Source organism: Fundulus heteroclitus, chromosome 23 (assembly GCF_011125445.2).
Source record: "Fundulus heteroclitus isolate FHET01 chromosome 23, MU-UCD_Fhet_4.1, whole genome shotgun sequence".
In the NCBI taxonomy this organism is placed as follows: Eukaryota; Metazoa; Chordata; class Actinopteri; order Cyprinodontiformes; family Fundulidae; genus Fundulus; species Fundulus heteroclitus.
The window spans coordinates 26,026,915-26,049,259 of NC_046383.1; the positions used below are offsets into that span (position 1 = coordinate 26,026,915).

The 22,345-nt window shown below is 42.4% G+C and overlaps 1 protein-coding gene and 1 long non-coding RNA gene across 6 annotated transcripts in view; one reads left to right on the forward strand and one right to left on the reverse strand.

The window, feature by feature from the left end:
- Positions 1 to 22,345, forward strand: part of unc5a (unc-5 netrin receptor A) — a 168,248-nt gene that overhangs the window by 55,896 nt on the left and 90,007 nt on the right. For all 5 annotated transcript variants that reach the window (XM_012864320.3, XM_021317311.2, XM_021317446.2 and 2 more), the window contains exon 2: positions 15,821 to 16,036. In XM_012864320.3, the coding sequence (XP_012719774.2) occupies positions 15,821 to 16,036 (216 nt within the window). The remainder of the gene's footprint in view (positions 1 to 15,820; positions 16,037 to 22,345) is intronic.
- Positions 17,882 to 20,465, reverse strand: LOC118557283. The gene is made up of 3 exons (XR_004927765.1): positions 20,319 to 20,465; positions 20,144 to 20,227; positions 17,882 to 18,475 (listed from the first exon to the last, which is right to left on the reverse strand). It is a non-coding gene; the product is annotated as an uncharacterized LOC118557283 (long non-coding RNA).

The following is a 22,345-nucleotide window of genomic DNA, read 5'->3' on the forward strand; positions in this document are numbered from 1 at the left end:
GAGCAATGTATTTTAGGCAGGAAGACGTGCGGCAGCCTTTAGTTGGACGGCGGAGGCGTTACGTGTCTTAATGTGTTAAAGGCGTATTGACGAGTTAAAATAATACATTTTCTATTAAGACAAATTGTTGCGTGTCACAGGGTGTAGGAAATGAAATTGCATCGGCATCAGCAGTCCGAGGCTGAGGCAGCTTAAATCCCATTACATCACGTCTGATCTGCAGGCTAAAAGCGGAGCAAGCGCCGTGCTCGACTGTGTTACCTTCCCTTTATCTCTGCTTTATGCAGGCTTCAGTGCTGCTAATGCAGAGGAAATTAGACTCTGTTGGGGGAGAAAAAAGAAAAAAGAAAAAAGAAAACAAGTCAACAGTTTCAGAACTAGGATCTAAATGCTGAGCCGCTGTTTGTAATTTCACCATTTCTTGCCCGTTTGTGCGGCTCCTGGGATTTTCTCCCTGTTGACGTCTTCAGTGACCGCACATGGGCCTCCATCATTATTATTATTATGCAGATGTCAGTGGGCAGATCCATGCTGCATGTCCTGCAAGTCGGTAGCCATCGTTCTTAATACGCACGGCTGTCTATGGAGTCATGTACAGATTATACGAGTGATTACCAAAGCACAGATAAAGGCCAAATAACATGAGTCATTCCTATTAAGGACAACATTCATTAAAGTGAGAAGGTTAAGCTGTCTGAGTTTGACCGCGGCTCATCTGGATCGGGGTTTTTTTTGGCTCGCCTTAGCTGGTGTGAATGTGACATGTGGCTGCAGTCACACGCTCACAGCTTCCCTTTTAGTCACCAAAGTTGGCAATCAAATCCAAACCTCGTTTAATTGGGGGAGAAAATGTATTCATTTTGGTGAGGTGTCTTTATCTGAGCTATAGGAGCCGGTGTGATTTGTGCGCTGAGAGCGGCGCTTCCTCCAAAAAAAAACAAAAAAAAAAACGATTTGTATTCATGCGTCGCTGGAGCCAGAGTCACCAGAATGTCTTTGCTTTTGGTTTTTATGTTAAGAGGACTAGAAGGAGCTAGAGGGAGAATGGAGAGAAGGAAGGGGGGAAAAAAAAAACTTGAAAATAATCAAAAAGCTGTTCAGGTTGAAATGAGTTTCCCACTCTTCATGCTCGTGCTGCCTAGGACTGATACCCTAAACACGCGTGGAGTTGAGATGTGCTTTGGTTATGCTTTGGAGGGAAAGTCATATCAGATAACCAGCTCTGCCTTTCATTTCTAGACAGGTTCACACTTATCTACATAATTCTCAGTCATATTTCGCTTTCAGGTCCACAGCCTCTGGATTTAAGGCTCTGCATCTTGTGCACACATGATGCTGTGTTAAAAAAAAAACAGACAAACAAAAATAAAAAAACATTTGTCTTTGGATGATGCTCTTCCTACACTTCTGCGTGTCTTTCTCTTAGAGCATTTATTAATCTTTTCAGCAGCGGCTGGCTGTTCCCTCTTACTTTGACGGTGGTTCAGTGTTTTTAGCAGCCATCTAGTGTGGAAAATGGTTGTCATTGTATCAGCCACACAGCTATGAGGACCACCTTAGCTGTCTGGTTTATGCTTCAAATGAAATATTTCAGTTTTATTGGAGAATATTGAGTTCAGGTATTCATGATACAAAATCAATGAATCCTGCTGACTTTAAAATATGTTTCAATTTAGCTCAGATGTCTGGAAAAAACATCCGTTTGATCCTTGTGAGATGATTAATCTACGTAATAAGGGTAAACAGGGTTACGGCCCGTTTGCTTGGCTAGTTTGGGGTACCATTTAACCATTTTTTTTATGTTGTTTTCCAGCAGACATGTGGCAATCTTTTGAAAGTGGCACAATAAAAAGGTTTGAGGACCAGAAAGCTTAGGTGGGAGAATGGGGCAAAAATAATTCAGTATTGTAGAAAGGAGATTGGCCTGACAGGACCCTAAAGGTTAAAGTCAGAATTTAAAAATGATTTCTAAAATGAACAGGTTACTAGGACGAACTGGAATAAAACATGATTTTAACATTACTCGGTTTGTCTCAGTAAGGGAACTTTTTATCCAAAAACATTTTGTTGTGCTAGTGGCCTTTATCCACCATAACAGTACAGGAAATGGGCAGAGAGAGGACCGACGACACACGGCAACGTTCTTGAAGCTGTGAACCGAACCCCAGGTGACCGCATCGGGGACTAATAACCTCTCTGACTTTCAAAGTCACACTGACTGCTCGTAAACAAAGCCTAAATTCGTTAAGGTTGGCTTAACAGTCGAGTTCAAAAGTCAAATCTACTGCCTGATCGGAGGAACCATGCTCTCTGGGTCAGTGATCAGACACAGAGTTCCAATGAATGAAGTTAATTTTTAACCGCTTTTGAATTTACTTCAGGCTCTCCTGACTGTTTGAAGAAAAGGTGAATGTGCATGCGACCTGCAAACGAAGGGATAGGAAATATTTAGGAAATGTGTTACTGATCTGACCAAGGGGGTGTGAATATATAGCACAATTAGAAGTGGGCCCAGTACAGAGTCTTGGGATACCCCACATATTAAATAAGTAGAATCCCACATGGTGTAGTTTATACAGACGCTGAAGCTTGTTTTTGAAAGGAGCTGACCCACTCTAAAACAGTCCCTGAGACCCCCGCTGAATTATGAGGTCTGCCAAGTAAGATTAGCGGCTGCTGTAAGGTCCAACAACACAAACACAGCACATTTCCTAGTGTCTGTCCATTAAAATCTCTGTTGTCGCTTTAAGCAGAGCAGCTTCTGTTGAAGGCATTTTATGAACATCAAAGTTTGTATTGTTCCAGAAGAAAAAAACAGACGGGGCGGGACCGACGAATATTTGACAAGGCTTTGAGCAACATTCTTTGCTTTGGTGAGAATTATTGTGGCGTTTTAATATCCTGAGTTTGAATATTAGTGCCCTGAGATGTCATTACGTCCATCTTAAGCATTTCATGGTTCACATTCACACCTACCTGAGAGCCAGTGGCGGCGAAGGTGACAATTCACGTTCTTTATGTAGGAAATCTACCAAATTGCAACTTCAGATTCATTTGTCTCCCTCTTTTTTTGTAAAAAAAAAAAACTTGTACATTTTTGGTTGATCCATCCATCCATCCTCCAAACCGCTTATTCCTCATGGGGTCGCGGGGGTTGCTGGTGCCTATTTCCAGCGTTCACTGGGCGAGAGGCAGGGTACACCCTGGACAGGTCGCCAGTCTGTCACAGGGCAACACAGAGAGACAAACAGGACAAACAACCATTCTCACACACACTCACACCTAAGGACAATTTGGAGAAGCCAATTAACCTAACAGTCATGTTTTTGGACTGTGGGAGGAAGCCGGAGTACCCGGAGAGAACCCACGCATGCACAGGGAGAACATGCAAACTCCATGCAGAAAGACCCAGGGGTGTACTCGAACCCAGGACCTTCTTGCTGCAAGGCAACAGCGCTACCCACTGCGCCACTGTGCTGGTTGAATTAAACACAAATCCGATATGTTCATGGTGGGCCGTCGTATAGGGAGTCCCTTCTAAGAGCTACCGGCCTGGCGAATCACCTGCAGAGACCTCGTTGCTGGCTTTTTCTTCGCGGTTATTAGATTTGAACGGGCGATGCCTTCTCCCAGCCTTGTTATGCATCATACCTTTGTGTTGTGTTCTAACTCTCTGTCATGTGCTGCGCAGCCTCTGAGCTCTGTCACACTAATTAGATAGTTCAAGTCATCCTCCATTTGTTTCTACCCAGATCCTAGCGAAGAGGATGGTACACACTGACACGAGGAGGAAGAGGAGAAGGAACAGGCAGTTAGAGGTGGCTGATGAGTGTCACCGGGCTCAGTAACAATGGTTGGTGTCAGAAACCCTTTGAGAAGGAGGGATTTTTAAGGGCTTTCTGCAGACACAGGCAGTTAGGTCCTCTGCATTTATTTTTTTTGTGTGTCATCTCCTGGTACTCAGGCGAACACCCGGCGTGTCAAGTTGACGGAGGAGGCTAAACCTTAAAATAACGTTTTTTTTTTTTGCAAAATGACAAGTGTCATATTGACGTGTATTTTTAATCCTTAATTTGCAGTTTCATGTTATGATGAGTTTGCAATTATAGTGATAAGGCAGAATTTATAGCGCCTTGCACAAGTATTCACACCTATTCAACTTTTAATTAACTGATTATTTTAAGTACTGACGCGACAGCAACAATGTTCAATACATTTTATTTGGATTTTGTATAGACCAATCCAAAGTAGTGCGAAATTGGGAGGGGCAGATAATAATGCATGCTTTTGTGCATTTTGGCAAAAAGAAACTCTGGAAAGTGTGTTTGCATTATGTATTTAGCCCCCTTTGCACCGCTACCATCAAATAAAATCAGCTTCAGAAGCCACTTAATCAGTACATAGTGTGAACCAGTGTGTACTTTGATCTCTGTTATAAGTTCAGCTGTTTTGTGAAGGCCTCAGAGGTTAAGCGGAGAACATCAGCGAACAAACAGCATCACGAAGACCCACAGCACGACTGGTCAGAAATAAAGTTGTTGAGAAGTTTAAAGCAGGGCTGGAGTTATAAAACAATATCTAAAAAGTTTTGAATGTCTTGTGGAGCTTTCAATCCATCATCTGAAATTGGACAGAGTATTGCGTAACCGCAATCCTAACAGGCCGTTGAAAGAAAGTCATAAGAAATCTTGTTTTGCAGTTTGCCACAAGCCATACAGTTGATGGGGAGATGGATGGAGCTAACAGCAGGGCAGCCCTGCAGGAGATGTGTTTAGAAGCTGCAAAAGGCTGAGAACTGGATGTTGGCACTAAACCGTCAGCCAGAACTACTATAGGATGGTTTGGATCAAAGCACATTCATGGGTTAGAATGGTCCAGTCAAAGTCCAGACTGGAAAATGAATGTTCACTGATGCTTTTCACTAAATGGGCCTCAGATAGAGCTATATCTTAAAAGCAAGAATAAGCAAAAAACATATTTTTTTGTTCTTTTTTTAAGGTAACCAACATGTGATTTATTTATTTGTTTTATTCTTTAGCAATGCAATTGAATACTTTTGCAATTGAAGGGCACGAATGAAATCTGGATCTCCTTATATAATAAAACCTGGGCTGTTTTGGCCCCTACCAAGTTTTCAAGTTTGGTAAGAGCAGCCCTAAAGAAACAGCAGTTAATGAAAAAAATCAACGAGAAATACAAAATATATTAACATATTTAACCAAAGCCTTGCAAAAATGACAAGGCTCTACTGTGGGAAAAGCTACTTGTGCAAAATGTGTTGCAGCCTGGTGCTGCTGCTTAGGTTTAGTTTATTAACTAATCACAACTGATCATTTATTGTTCTCAGGCTCAGTGGTGGAAAGCTAACAACATGTAAAAGCATCACTGGGAGATCAGGTGAAAGATTTCATCGTGGCATAATTTCTGTGGCATGGCTCAGGGGCCGGCCGTTTGAAAGATCTGCGTCACGTGGGCTGTCTTCCATCTGCACTTGTATTTACTAAATAATAAGATTGTTTTATATCCTGATACATTTAACCTCAGACTTGAAGGATTGTGTACTTTTCTCTTGGATTAACTGGGATTCTGCCATTTCATTATGTCTAGTTATCCTCCTGGGCTGACTGGTCTCATAGTCCCGTTTTCTGAGTCGTTCACACAGCTTTGTTGCATCTTTACGTGTCTCCGTTAATCAAACGATTCATTTGGCCATCTAAATTGCCTCTTCTCCTCTTCCTCCTTATAATTAGTCCCATAATTCTTTTAAAAAAATATATATATAAGGATTTCTCTTTCTTTATCCGTGTGTTACTGTTTCCTCCTCTGCGTGCTGTGAGCTCTATAATCAACTTTGGTATTGATAACCTTGTTTCGGGCTAGGCGTAAGGGGACGACAAATCCAGAAGCGTGTGCGTGCCTCGGATAGCGTAGTCTGAGTCTGCGTCTGCCCCTCCTTTCATCGCTGGGTGTCTACAGCTCCTTTGAGGCTTGCTTGTAGTTATTAAGTCAGATGTGTTTAAATCTCTGTGGCTCTCTTGGAAAGAAAAAAAAAAACAACATGCACTGAAGTCAAACAGATGATGCTCTGAACAGTTCTTTGCTTTTAGTTTGAAATGCTTACTTTTTTTATGATGAAATAAGCCACATCATCTGTGTCTTGTGTCTGGGAAGCTTTGCAGAGGTTCAGTGTTTTTATTTTATTTTTCTTTATATTATCCAGAACCTCCTGCAGCTGTTTTTTTATCCTAAAGGTCTCATCGATTTGAGATTCTTTGTTTTCTTGATGATATTGACTGGGTTGTTCATTGTCTTGCTAAAGGATTCTTATGCTCTGAGCATTTTCATATTTTTTTATATTACATCCACAAACATCCTTCAATTTTACTGGGATTTTATGAGACGAAGAACATAATTGTGTGAAAGGTAAAGTATGCCTTTTTTTTTTCCACTTTTACTAGATAAAAGCTAGGGATGCACGATGTAGCGCCATTAACATCGGTATCGGCCAATGTTAGTCATTTTTTAACATATCGGTATCGGTCCGATATGTAAAACTGGGCCGATATTAACAACAATGTTTATTTCTATCTAGTTATCCTTTGTGCCTGTGTTATAAGAGGGGGAAGGGGTTTGTCATGTGGATTTGGTTCGGTCATGTGATAGAGACAGTGATGCATCGCAGCCAGGATTGTTTTTTTTTTTTTAATGAAATAAAAAGCAGTGTGTAAGTCTATATTAAAAAAATTCACCTAGCAAAGTTTTCAGTCAGTAAAATGTGTGTGTGTGTATTTACATATGTAAATATCGGTTTATCAGACATAACAGCAATATTATTATCAATATCAGCCCAAATTTTCAAATCGGTGTATCCCTAATAAAAACGATTCCCTTCAGCCGCCTTTACTCTGATGCCCCAGAATAAAATCCACTGGCACCAGTTGCCTTCATCAGAATGCCTACTTGTGTCTAATTTAATCACCATAAATCCAGCTATTCCCTGAAGGCCACTTCTGTCATTTTTATGTTGTTTAATGCAGGCAAATTCACTTTGTAATGCTAGTTAGTGAAAAGCAGAGTACTTTAATAATTATGTAATTCAGCTGTTGACTTAGCAACAATCCCTCACGCAATTTTACCAAATACCTGCAAAGATGGCAACTTAAACAGTGTCTACCTGGTAACCACAGACATTATAATTTTAATTGGTTAATCCTTTTCCAAATAAACAAACCGCTGTAGCGCTGTGACAGGAAACATGTAATCAAGCTGGATAAGCAATTGTTTCAATATTCCCTTCAGAATTTTCCCTCCATAAAATATATGATAGAAATTCAAATGAAATTTTGAACTCTTTCCTAACGGTGCTGATAATTCACCGCTGGCATGTTTCGTCATAGATGCTCATCCACACATGCACTTATTCTTTGTGGGTATCAAAGATGACTCTACTGCACTTAATTCTCTTTTTGAAAATTGGGATTGAATAATTTATTTTTATTTTACTATTTTTTTACTTTTTTAACTAGCGCAATCCAAAATAATAAACCGTATAATTTGGCTCAGTAACTTGGTCTTTTACTTTCCCTGGAGTTGTTTTACGTTGCTAAAATAATCTGAAAGAGGGGCTCCTGAGACTAGATGTGAGGCTTCCACCGCACTGAGGAATAATTCATTTTTTTTTGAAAACTCACGTCTGGCATGAAATCTTTCTACAACAGGTAAGGCAACTATTACTGATAACTTCAAATGATCCAAACTATATCTCTGAAACACGCTCGGAGTAAGGCGTTTGCAAAAGCTCTCACACTTCCCTAAACTTTGTTATAGGAGAAGGCCCATACTGTATGTAGGGTGGTTAATCGCCTGAATTTATATCGCAGCCTAATGAGTTTATTTGAAAGTCACAGCCGGTGATTAAGCCCCCTATGCACAGAACTAATTGTTGGAGATGCTGGTTTGGCCCCAAAGCTTGACTGTCGGTAGAAACATCTGGGGCCGAGTGGGGACAAAGCATCAGCTGCAGCTCTTCAGTGATGAATATGAATGTTTCTTCCAATCTAGACTCTTAGTCAACACAGTTAATGACTCCTCCAAGAATAGGACTGTGGCTTCAGAATCACACGTTTGACCACGCGGCTATTAAGGAAGCGCAATGATAAATCGCTCTCGCTCTCTCGGCGTTGGACTCAAAATTTGGGCTCTCGGCTGTTCCTCTGGAAGCAGCGCTCCGAGCAGCGCGTTCACACAAACACTGTTTGCCTCACAAGCGCACATCTCGCCTGCGCTCCCAAAATGTCAGCTCTTTTACACTGACGGGGACTTAAAATGGTCTCGTAGGTTCCAAGGCAAACGCGTCTTTCAACACGGCGCCGACTTGAAAGTGAGCTGAAAGCAAAGGTGTCGCAGAGTGTCGTCCCGGCGCTGGCGGTAAACGGATCCCACCCTCCCACCCCCCCGCCAAGGTGGCTCTTCAAACAGCTGACAAGAAAAATTAATAAACAGGAATCAACAAACCGGAAAAAAGCAAACGTGTAAGCTTCTGTTCGAAGGTGCAAGGCTCATTAATTGTGTTGATGTTTGCCGTATTTACACGAGATGACTCCCAACTTCTTCTTCTTTGACAAACTGATTAGCGATATCAGTGACGTCATAAGAGAAACTGCTTCTTTTTTTTAAATAATTATTTAAAAGCACTACCTGTTTGGGAATTGGTATCTGAACATTGCCGCTAAGATTCAAAAGTGCATCCGTTCTGAAAATGTTCTGACCAGGTATGCTATTGGTATAGTTTTTTTTTTATTCCTACCCAGAATGAATATAAATGCGAATAGATGCACTGTCCTGCATTAAGATATATGCTTAGCAGCCTGTTTTGTACTCAATTAAATGGAGGAGGGTAGTAATGATGTCATTTCGCATGCGTGGAACTGATTTACATATTCAGCAATATCCTCCAAGGCCCGTCTTCTCCTCCTGTCCTTGACAACATGGATTTTTTTTTTTTCTTCCTCACTTTCAAGCCTCTGCATCCCACCTCAGATGCAAACATGATCTGAGGAAGTTCATTTTGCCACGGCCGCCAGTTCTCCCACATGTTTATTTAATGCAAAACTTTGGACGTGCGGCTATAAAATACAGCTGACGACGGTAACTGATCGTTTTCCAGTTCGGTATTAATGACCCGTGATGTTCGCAGATTCTTCTTGCTTCCGTAACTCTCCAGCTTTTTTTTTTTTTTTTTTCACTGAGAAGATAACAAATCTGTTTCCTGGCTCTTTTTTTTTTTTTTTTTTTTTTTGCTCATTTGCATTCTTGCATTTTTTTTTTCTTTTCTGTATAACGCGTGCGTGCTTGTGTTTTCGGCTTCTCCGAAGGCACGCGTGCGTGTGTGTTTGACACAGAACCAGTGTCTGTGGTTGAGGGAGTGCTTGCTGAAGCATGGTTGTCTCGATGAAAAATGTACTCTGAACGGCAGACATGCGGAGGGGTAAATATTTGTCATCTTGGGGACAAACATAAATCTGTTAGCCACTCTGCAGTTTATATATGAAGGTAGAAGGAGCTTTTTCTCCCTCTCGCACGTCCAATTCCACTTCATTTTGTGTGTTTGATAACTCCCTGTGTAAATGTTGTCATTGGTTTATGGATGGTATTTCCAAGAATGTATGAAAATTTGCTGCTGTTCCAGGAACCATTATGCACAAACATCAGACTTAGATGAATTACTGAATAAAGACAGCGAGTGCTTTAAAATCAGGAAACCCCCCCCCCCCTTGAACAAAGCAAGGGTTTAGAAAGAAAACCATCAACATCAGCGGATGAGAAATCTTTGCCCGTTAATGGTCCCTAAACTTGAAATTGTTTAATACTCTGGATGGTAACTTTAATTGAATTAATTTCAGGGAACATCGTAAGAACTGATGGTGTCATAAAGCACTTGTTACAGCTGCTGTTCATCATTGTGATGTAAATTACGCCCAGTGATTGCTCAATGATGCCTTCCTTCAGGGACATGATGTTGTTTAAAAAAATAAAAAATAAAAAAAAAATTGTAATTGGCTCCAAAGGGCACATGATGTGTTGATGCCGTGAGGGAGAAGCACAAAAGAGGGTTATATTTCCTCGCCGGCAAAGATTTTCTACCCTGCTGATATCCCCGCACTGTAACGGCGGCGCGGTTTTTGCGATTTTGTCTTACAAGCAGATAGGGGCGAAATTAAAAAAATACATGCATGTTTTACAGATGGCGATAAGACATGTTGACAGCAAGCAGCGCGCTGGTGGAGGATAAAAGAGCATATGTATGTGGAATTTGGTTTCAAAGTGAGACTTGAGATTGGTCTCTACGAAAACACAGTTAGAGATAATAAGGCTCCAAAAATAGGGAAGATAGATTATTGCAGAAGTGCAAAAACACTTCTGCAATTTGTGTATTTATTAAAATAAAGTCCACATGGCAAGTGTGCTTTAGACATGGGTAATGTTTAATCGTTCGCTGTAAACTAAGGGATTGGGACAACAATTATTTGTCCGGAGTTTAAGTGGAAAGAGTGGCTGACATTGTTAATTTTGCTGTTTAAATTATGTTCGGTCGCTATCATACTGAATAAATTAATAACGTGTTGTGTTACAAAAGCATGAAAGTGCTTTTGTTACAAAGTGGAATAGATTTATTGAGGTCAATGCAATTACAATTACAGGTGTAAGTCTTTGTGGGGATATCTCTACCAGCTTTGGACGTGCAGATATTTTTTCCATTTTTCACATTTAAGGCAGAATCTCTCAAACTGGGTCAGTTTATATAAACTGGTTCTGTGAGTTGGATCACAGACATCATCTGTGATATTTGAAAGCTTTCTGTCGAATTTGAATTGGATTATATTTGTCGGGACTTTGACTAGGCCATTCTGCCAAACTGATATACTTTGATGTAAACCCTTCCATCGTTGTTCTGGCTGCATGTTCAGGGTCGGTCTCCATCTTCCTATCAACCTGGACCAGCTTTCCTGCCTTTGCTGTAGAACAGCATCCCCGCAGCATAATGCTGCAACCACCTATGTTTCACTGTGGGGACGGTGTGTTTTAGAGGATGTGCCGTATCCAACCGTGTAATCTTATCTTTGTTTAACTTTTAGTCTCATCTCAGCAGAGCTCCTTCTTCCTTGTGTCGCTTCTTTCATGGCTTGTGGCAGACTGCAGAGCCTTCTTCTTCTAGATTTCTTTTAATCCGGCACCCTCTGGCCTGAGCCGTGGAACCCTGCAGTCACACAAGGCAATATGGACCCACATTTTTATCAGTTCATTTTAAAAATAAAGCACAAATGCTTTCAAAAAGCCAATTCATGACATCGGTTAAACTGTGTGGTGCAGTTGTATGCTGAACAGCAAACAAAGATTTTATTTGGTAATATATGTTGAGATGCATTCTTCAGTTATTGCTACTGCCAAGAAGTGACAAAAAGGTTCAAAAAGCAACAGTAAAAATTCCAACTAAATCACAAATAAAACTTTTTAACACAATGTATTTTTCCTTACAATGATAAACAATACACTATTTACCCACGCTTAGTTTCCAGTAAGGGAAACGTTGCGCCTGCTTCAGAGCTTGTAAACACCTTTATCTCTGACCTGTCTGCTGTCTTCCTTGGTCTTCATGATGCTGTTTGTTCACTAACGTTCTCTAACAGACCTCTGAGGTCAGAGACAGAACAGCTGGATTGATGCTGAGATTAAATTACACAAAGATGGACTCTGCTTGCTAATTAGTCAGCGTCTGAAGGCAACCGATCGCTCAGCTGTTGTGTTTCGGGGTATTAGCTTAAAGCGGGCTAAATACAAATGCTGCCCACGTTGTCCAAACCTTTATAGCCGAACAAAACAGGAGGAAACCAAGCATCATTTTCTCCTGATTACGGTGGTAATGTGTCAAAACACAAAATGTTAAAGGGTTAGGAATACTTTTGCAAGGCACTGAAACTGGTGCGGTTAAGCAGCCTGGTAATTGGTATATTGCAGCATCAGAGCGACATTCGCGTTCGTGCTGGGTGCTATGCGTCGTGAATAATTTGTGATACAATTTTATCTCTTTATCGGCCAGCTGTACTGTGGTTGCATTATTCTATTTTGGGTTTTCGGAAGGCCATCCAGCTGTCTCTTTTCCTGCATCGCAAACACTTCATCACTTCCTCCTCCTCCTCCTCCTCCTCCTCCCCGTAGATGTGCCCCTGACTTGGGAGTTGACATGGTCAGCTGGACAGATGAGACATGGAGTTTGTTTGCAGCAGGAAATCTGCCCTGGACATCATGGCTCAGCACACTGACAGCTGGTGCATCCATGTTCTGTGTTTAGTGGTGTGTGTGTGTGTGTGTGTGTATTGCCAGCTGAATTGTCTCTGAAGAAGCAGCTGCAGCCATATATGAGTTCAAAACCTTCTGCGTTTCTTTCAAATAGTCCCGTCGTGCATCGCAGTTTTGCAGCCCCTCCACCCCCTGCATCACATCCGGCATATTGCGCGGAATAAAGCATTTTCACTGGCTGCTTGATTAACCAGGGAGACATTTAGCTTCCAGTGTTGGTTGTTTGTGCACGTACGTAATGACCCGTCAGCGACCTTGCCTGCTTTTGACACTTAACGTCGGCCTCAGCCAGTCCCACTCAGAGGAGACGTAAGGTAGAGCCTATGGAGCTATAGTATGTCGATTTGGTTTGTGCGTCGACCTGCAAGGAGTCTGCTAAGTGGCGGATACTCCCTGCGCGTGTGTTTGTGTGTGTGTGCAGTGACTTTGAAGCATGTTGTGCCATGACAATAATCTAAGCCAATTTAGTCACCAGCAGCCCTTCATTATGAGTTTGACATAAAGCGGCGCGTGACTGGAATGCCCTCCCCATAAAATGATAATTTACTCCTCCGAAGAAATTACGCGTTTAACCTCATTAACCTAAAGAACATGCGATAAAATGGAAGGCCTTACCCCCGCCTCCTTTGAAGCGCCCACACACAAACACAAATTGGAAACATCATCAAAAGTTAGGAGTTCACGCCGATCGTGACCCCTGCAAATGAGAAGCAGCGGCGTGTTAACGGCATCAAGTGATTCGTGCAACTCGTCTTTGGCTCCTGGTTGGGGGATTTTCACCCTCGCCGCTTGAATATCATCCGTCTTCTAAAGGAGATGATTAACCTGGCAGGTGTTTGGCAGGGCTCACCCACAGCCTTAGCGAGCCGTCCCCTTTCAGCCGGCGGGGAGTGTGGACGGAGGGTCAGCGAAGCCAGCTAATGGTGGCGGTCACAAACCCGGCAGTCGGCGCATTAGAAGAAGCCGCCGTCATTAGGACCAGCACATTTCCAGCTAACCTGACCTGCTGCTCCCCCCGCTGTTTATTAGCAAAGTTTTTGGCTTCGCTTCAGAGCAATTATAGTCACTATTCATGATGAACTTTGGCCTTTTTCCCTCAACACCACCAGACAGGAGACGCGCGTGCACACCGAGTAAATAATGTCAGGCGTTTCTGTTGTAATGCACAGAGAGCTGCCATGTCTTGCGTCGCGGACGTGTGCAGCGAGGAGGATGCCGGGGAAAAACGGGGGTGGGGGGGGGGGGGAAATGGCGACGTGTCGGCAAGTGATGTATATCGTTCATTGGACACAGAACATTTAGTTTTCATTAAGAGTTAAACACGAACACGAAACATTAATGGGGTTCAGCGACAGCGGCGCGCCGGCGTGCCTCTGTGTAGCGCGTCCTGATGAATTAGCAACTCAGCAACAAGGGTGAAGCAGAGGAAAAAACATGCAAAAGGAAGGAAAGACATTTACTTGACGTGTAGAAGGGAAGCGACTGTCAGATAACATCTTTATCTAAAGATTGGTATTTATAACACAACTTCATATAATCCCCAACTAGAGCCTCGACGTGCTGCAAGGAGGAACAAAGGGCTGGGCGGGCGGGGGTGGGGGGGGGTGGGAGGAGAAGCGGAGAGAAAGGTCAGGATGAGTGCTACCGTTTCATTATGAGAGATGTGGACTCCTTTCCCTCTCCTGCTGCACGGGAAGTGATGGAGAAGGTTGTTAATGTCTGGCCTGTCAGCCATATTGGATTCAGGGCAGTAAATTAATATTTCGATCCATTTAAAGGGGTTTTATTTTGGGATTTACTGATCTCCCCTGAGTGTCGGCAGTGTAAAGAGGTTATTTCCCTTCTGTCTGCTCCGTTCTGCGTCCGCTCGCCATCTCTCACGCAGGGCTAATATGTTTAGAGAAAGAGAAACCGTGTTCATAGAGGAAGGATCTGTGCGCTGTAGGCAGTACTGTGTCATCCTGCGTTTGTTTTAAGCGTTTTTTTTTTTTTTGTTTTTGTTTTTTTGAGGAAGCAGAGAAGTCTGTTGTAGACTGTAGTGAATTTCCCAAGAAATGACAGCTCCTTATGTGCTGAGACGACTTCCAGAGCTTTACGTAGATACTTAGAGGGAAGGCGGGGAAAAAAATAACTAGCAGCAAATAAGTATGGGAGTAAAAAATAAGCATTGAACGCGTCAACATTTTTCTCTGTTTAAGTAAAGAACATCTAAAGGGTTAGCTGCTGTAAATTTCCCACCAGATGTCATACAGAAATGCACCCTTAAAAATCTATCAAGGCAACTTTGCCTAAAACTAAAGTATGTATGAAAAAACCGGACTGACACGGGGAATGAGTTCGGATCACATGAAGTAAAGAAGGTGCTAAAGGCTTTAAAAAACGCTGCCGCTTTGTGTGAATCAATATCGGACTTCTTAATAGAAACGGATTGACTGTGAAAAGGTTTCTACTTACCAAAGCTTTGCACCGAGTGGTATGATTGTTAAAAGAGGCCTTCACAAAAAAAAAAAAATAAGTCTTACTGCTTTTCTAAACTTCTGTGTTTTGTTTGAATCATAATCTGTAATCAGAAAGAACGTCATTTTACCACAAACCAGCCACGGCCGTGGATTTCTGACAGGGAAGGTCAGAAGAAACATACGAGATGTACACCATTTTTAGACTTTATATTGTGTAAAACAACAATGTATGCTTTTCCTTTCGCTTCCCAATATGGAGCCAGCTTGTCTTGGTTTATCACGTTAAACCCCAATAACATGCGTTTCGCTCTGTAACAAGGCCGGTCCTGGAAAACCCCAGTGGGTTTGAATACTTTCAGCACGTCTCTGTACCTTCCCCGCTGTTCCTCCACATGCCGGGTTCATCACACAGGGTTCTTAAGTAATTAGGAACATCTGGAGATAAGTGATTTTGAGTCAGTGGGCTGTTTAGCTGTCACTTATCTTTAGCCTCTGTCCTTTCTGCCGCGTGGAGCTTAATGTAGGCTGGGTTAGAGTCCTGGCTGAAAAGCACTATAACACAGTGTGAAGTGGTTTTGTCGCTGAGGCAGGATTTATGGCTGCTGGTCCATCAGCGCTGATGTTAAAAGGGCCGTGATTAAGAGCTGGAGTGAGGACATGGACTTCGCTGGCCCTCTGACCCAGCCAGGAGCAGCCAAGGCCGAGCTCTGTCACCGCCGACCCCGCGCCATACCAATCTGTCCTCCTCCTTCTCTTTGTCCGTCTGTCTCCTTCTGTCTTGTTCCACATGCATGTGCATGAGCTGAAGTTTACCACGGATGTTAAATCTCTGCGTTTGATCTCCGCTCAACAGTTACAAGGCGGAGGCAGGGAATAAGCTCGGTGTCTGCCTTACTGACACATCTTCAAAAGCTTCCATTTCTTTATCTTTCTTTCTTTATTTATTTTTTTTGTTATTTGGCATCCTTGTAAAATCTTTCTCTCTTCCTGTTTTCCTCTCCAAGGTTCAGAGCATGCCGCCACAGCAGCGCTTCCCGCTGCCTTCTCGGACATGCTGCCTCGCTTCCTGGTGGAGCCTGAGGACGAGTACATCGTGAAGAACAAGCCCGTGACTCTGACCTGCCGCTCGACCCCGGCCACGCAGATCTACTTCAAGTGCAACGGCGACTGGGTTCACCAGGACGACCACTTGATCGAGCACTCCGTTGACCCGGCCACAGGTAAACAGAACCCACGACCTCTTACTTATATAGTGCATTTCTACTAAATTTACACCAGCAGGCTTGTTTTTTTAACCCTATTTCCTAAATAAAACAATATTTTCTGCTTTATTCCCCCGGTTGTCAGCTATAGGCCAACATCTCTCAGATATATTATATAAAGTGTTTTGTGCAGAAGCTAAGGTCTGCAAATTGCAGCCGATTACTGGGCTCCATCAGTCTGGCTCATCCTCCAGCCTATTAAGCCTGCCACTCTCTTAATAAGCACATCGGTTTCATTCTTAGAAATCTCCCCCATCACCTTGGAGACCTGTTTGTTTTTCCCTTTGTTGTGCTGCCGTCCCCGCCGCCTCCGCCACTGGTGTCATAAACATGTGTGACACCGATGTGGTGTGATTCAGGAGCGATCTGCGAATTCAAACCACCTGCTCGCCGCCTGCAAACGGAGAGATGGCAGGTTGGCAAGTCTGTCCTCAGATGTGGCTACATTGTTGTCCATGAAGTTAGAATAAAATATTATTTGACTCTTTATGAAGTGATTTGTAACAACGGGGATTGCCTTTGACAGACAAGCGGTACATCATTGACTCCTGAAAATGTTAAACCATACCGAAAATGTACATTTTTGTGCAGATCCAGTGTCAGACAAGAGTATTTGGTGAATTTGAGTACATTTCTTCAGAGGAGGAATAAATGATTGCATTGGTGGCACAATTAGCAGTATCCCTGCGGTGAATACTTTGTAATACCCTTTGGCAAAAAGACAGCAGAAGCCTGAAGCTTACAGAGGGGGGGGAGTCTCTGTAAGTCTCGTTGTGCAATCTCGGCCTTTTGGATTTGTATGCCTACATCCCGTCCTGCAATCCTTACTTTACGCCTTATGTCTCATAGTTGAGCAGATTTGTCACTGACTACTGATTTGGATCAGAGATGTAATACTGGTGGGTTAAGTTGAAACTTCCCATGTTTATCTTATTGCTGGTGGGACAGAAAAGTTGTTGGCATTCCCTCCAAGCAAATGGTTGGGGCGTAAACAGGATCTAAGGCGTCTCAAACTCCAGTCTTTGGGGCCGGCGTCCTGCTACCTTCAGAGATGCTTCAGCACACCTGAGTCAAATAATTGGGTCATTAGCAGGACTCCGTAGAGCTTGGCTCGGCGCTGTGGCGGTGATTCAGCTCTTTTCTTCGGGTGTATTGGACCAGCGACACGTCTAAAAATGGCAAAACACCGACACTCAAGAGGTCTGTGACTCTGGAGCCTGAGCGTTGTCATGGAGATTTGGTGACCTGAAGATGCCACTGTTTGACGAAGACCTCTAAGTTTCTGCTTTGGGTTTTTGGTTTTGTTTTTCCTTGTCAGTGATTGGTGGGAAGACCAGTACGCTTCCTCGACCATCTAAGTTTCCAGTGGCTCAGAAAAAGAGGCCTCATGAAATATTTGGCTCCTAGGGAAGCAGAAAGTCGTGAATTATGATTTAAAAGTTCCTAGAAACCTAGTTATTTTTTAGAATTATTATTAATTCCATTTTTTTAGTAATTAGTAAGGGTATCAATGTTAAAAACAATATTTTTTTCTGCTTGAAAAATAAAGGTTGGATCTTTCTAATTTTTTTATGTGAAATCATGCTACTGCCATAATAGATGAATTACCAGGGGCAATTAATATGGCCAGTACTCTATACATAAACATGTTTGAAATAGACAAATGCACAACTGATATATTGTACATTTGGAAAAAAAAAACGAGGATCTTATCTGCACATAGAGTAAAGCACAGAGAGACGCACGTCAGGCGGATGTTTAACTGCAGTTAAGCTTCCTAAAGCTGCCAAAGTTAGGCAGGAATGGCACTGTATTTCAGTAGTTTAGTTTCTGTGTCTTTTGTGTGGGCACATTGACTGTGGGTGAAAGAGGAGCTGAATACACCTGCCATCTTGTTAATAACCCCTGTTGTCATACCCCACAACCCGGCTGTCATTCACCAACTCTGCTGTCGTTTGATCTCCTTGCCTTTTGTGTGAGACGCCTGGGTTGGATGCCGCTCTTGTTTTGGAGTCATCCTCCTGTAAACAGAAGGGAAAGCAGAGTACAGAAAGTTGACAGTGACACACACACAAGGCCGTTTATGAGTTTAGATCATCATGGTGAATTGTTTCTGACGCAGATTCAATAGTAATAAAAATGGATTTCCATTGTCTCCACTTCCACATCCTTATTACTGCTGTTGATGTAAATGAAGTTGTTAAAAAATAACTTTTTTGGCTTTATGAGCTGCAGACAGATTTAAAGCTCCAGCAAGCAAGAATGTATGGCAAGAAATCCATTACCGTTTTATTAGTTTCCCTGAGCATACCAGATCCGGGGAACAGAAATGAAAGGAAACCTTCCCATGAAGATGTATACTGATGCAGATCTTCATCCATGGGAAGTGACAGCGGGCTTTTAGTTCATGTGCAGAAGAAAGAAAGGACAAAATGAAAGTGTAGTGCTGAAGGCAGAAAAGGAGAGATAATTAAAATAAAAGCAATTAAGCAACTAGAAATGAAGCTCATGCTAGCGCTCTAGAAATTTTAAAGTGGCCCCTTGAAGTCTTAAAAGGCCAGCTGAGCTTCAGAATAATTTCTCAAATTCACACTCATAAAAGTGCTGAGAGAAAGCTTTGCTCTCTCTGCTTGGCCTGTTTGGGGATTTATGGTCTGTCCAAACCACATGTTGAAGAGTCAGACTCAGTCGATATTTCTTACCACCTCCCGACTCCTCCGCCGCTCTGTGTGACTCTGCAGCTCACAGTCAGTCACTTTCAGATCAGCTTACCAGACGTTAGCTGCAGATTTGTGATTGAAATCGTGGTGGTGGCATCGGGAGGCGCTCATTCACAATGCACTTCAACCTCTGACATCAAATACCTCGATATCAACATTGCAGAAGCAAATAGTACATAACAGAGCTGCACGATACAGCAAATCATGATCGTCGTCGCAATATGAATGTGTGCAATATGGCAATCGCAAAGCACAGCCTTGATGCAATATTCTGTAGGATGTTGTGTTTTAACAGTCATGCATGCTGTTGTTGCATGTTCATAATATATTCTGCCTGTCTGATAGTCATTCACTGCTTTTCTGGTTGGGTACTTTTAGTGATTGCATTGCTAAAACTCACCAGGAGAAGAAAAGAGTTCATCTTAATCTGTATGGTCGACTTTTTTTTTTCTGATGTCAAGCAGAAAAGCAGAAATTAATGGATATAAAAAACTTCTGCTTAACCCAAATTGTTTTCTAAAAGGTGAATTCAAGCTATTTAAATGATTTAGAAATGTCCTTACAGTCAGTTAGACATTAGAATAAACTCTTTAATAACTATGCAAGGCCTATTTATACCACATTGAAGACGATTTATGTTTTGATTTCACCTTTAGTTCATTTAGTTCTGCCATATTTTGGATCCTTTTCAGCAGTACTTCTGATCGCAGCTCTATCAGTGGCCATGTGTGTCTAAAAACAGGCAGCTGTCACAGTTTAATTTTACTGTTCGCCATGTCTCCAGTTTTTCGTTTTTCTTTTTTTTTTTTTGTTATGACCAAATAAGGGAACAAGTTATGTGCAAAACTGGGTTTTATGCTGCTATCAGATGGGTGACAGGCTGGAGACTCCTCTTTGACTTTGACATGGAGATTGTGAATTGTTTTTTTTTCCCTATAAAAGAAGACGTGATCTAGGCTATAAACTGCAGAGTTTATGGGAAAGCCAGATTACAAACCCAACATCGCCCTGCCAGCATTTAATGATGATGCCCCATTTGCTGTGTGTGTGTGTGTGTGTGTGTGTGTGTGTGTGTGTGTGTGTGTGTGTGTGTGTGTGAGAGAGAGAGAGAGAGAGAGAGAGAGCTGTTACAGTTTTGCATTTATTTGTCTATGAAACAAATCTGGCATGCTGGCTGCCACGGACCCCTGCAGCAGTGAGGGGCTCCCATCTTTAGAAACCCTGTGAAGTTCAAGGCTTCCTCACAGCTCCTGCCTTCACTCTGTGGTTTCACTCCCTTTGATGCTGGATGTCTCATATGTAGGCCTTCACAGTTATCAAGAATGCTCCAAAAGTGTGGCTGTACCTGCATCGATCGATCAGACACTTGTGCTGTTTAATGTCTCGTGCCCCCGAGGAGTTTGCTGGCAGCTCAGTCCAATCCCCAATCCTAAAAGGAAACACGCATATGTACATTACAGGCTTGTGTGGCTGTCCTCTCACCCTGGCCATCGCCATCATGCAGGACTCTAAATGTGTACCTGTTACCAAGCAACCAGCACTTCTATCACACCAGAGGCTGGCCGGGGGCACCGCCATGCCCTGAGATGGAGGGACTGTAAAGGCTGGAGACTTGGGTTGTAGCGGCACATCCAGATCCCAAGACAAAACGGTCCTTGCTTTAAGCTGTATTTTGGGGAAAATTGCTAATGTGTTGTTTGTTCTGCAAGTAGATTAAAGGTTTCACACACACAGAGAAAAAAAAAACATCTTTTAAAAAATTCTCATCAGTTTCCAGTTTTCCAGTTTTGCTTTGACAAGTCCTTAAGCCATGGGTTTTAGGCGTTTTAATGCCAAATGCCAATTTAAATAGTCCCTGGCGTTCCACGTACAATTATCCAGTTCAGAGTAGACAACTGAAGCTCAGAGGGGACAGAGCATTTGCTGTTGCTGCTCCTACGTTATGGAATAACTTACCATTGAGTATCAAATCTCTTTTAAAAATGCACTTTTATTCCCTGGCTTTTAATACACTGTGATCTTGTCGTGTATGTCTTTTTAAAATACTCTTGCCGTAACCCTGGTTTTTAGCTGTTGATGTTGTTTTCTTGTTTTATTGTACAGCACTTCGATCACCCATGTGTTTTTTTTTAAATGTGCTTTAGAAATAAAGCTCATTGATTGATTGAATTGAGGAAAAAACAACTTTAGTTTAGTTTAGCACTGAGGGGATGCTATGAAGCTCCTTAAAGCTGGTGGTAGTTGTGCTTCTATGAATAGCCTTAATGAACCTGTTGGACCTCCACCAAGATAGGAAAGAAATGTCACATTAGTGGTCGGTTACTATCATATTTTATATTGAGAATGCAGACTTTAAGCGTGCAATGTTACGCATAGTCATACTGAAAGTTTCCAAAAGGACCTTGTAGTTACAAACACAAATGTGGCAACATAATGAAACGTTGTTTCGAGAATACAAAACCAGAATTTGTGTGTTTGGAAATAAAATGATGATTTTTTTTTTACCCGCTGAGCTTTAAAACTTAACACAAGAAACCTTGAAGAACATAGACAAACCAGATCTCGAGCCTCCCCCCCCCCCCCCCCCCCCCCACACACCTTATCGGTCTCCCTCTAGCTAACATTACAGCTTCTCAGTCAAGTACAGCAACGTTGTAAAAAGAAAGGTTCTCTGAATGAAAGTGCTATGTTTGCATTGTTCAACAGGAACAGGAAATGAAAGTCGGCTCTTTGTCCAGCTTAATTTCTCATGTGAAATGATCGCACCTGGATATAAATGTAACAGTAATGGAAAAGAATGAACACAAACTCAGCTGCATGTTGCACTCAAGCAGCCCTGAGCTAACAATGCAGATTAGGACCAATAAGTAGCAATTAGCAGAAGAAGTGTTATTGCAGCAGGCATATGGTGATACACTATTTAATATACTGACATTACAAACATCCTGAAATACTAGTTAAACACTAGTTTTATATTAGGCAAAATTGTACTGCTTACTCTAAAATAAACTTAAAAGGTGTTGATGAGAATTCAAGCACATTTAAGTTTATTGTTTTGGGCAAGCTCAATGTTTACTGGTCAGGTAAATTGTTGTCAAAGGGCCTATAGAACAAATAGCCCCCTTTTCATTACAAGCCCCAGGATGTAAAGCCCCAGGCTTTGGTTTTCCAGGGTAAACCAAAGCCTGGGGCTTTTGGGGTTTTGGGTTTCCATTTGCTAAGGGGCATTTATGCAAAACGGCTTAATGACGTGTGCTGAAGTTGTGAGGAAAACTGCAGTACCACTCCGCTAAGCATATTCGGCTCTGCTTTCTCTACTCCTCTACTCCTCCTGCCGTGGAAGAAAAGCAGAGCCAGCTTTGATAGGGCTGTAAATTAGTCTACTCCTAATGGCTCCTTATTCTCCCATTGCTGCAGACAGCTTTTCTTGCTGCACGCAACCCGCCCCCTCAACAAGCAAAGCAGAGAAAAGTACTGGGTTGCTTGAGGGATGAAAGCCCCAGGAATGTAAAGTCCCAGGAAAGTGAAATTAGCCGGGTAAATGTGT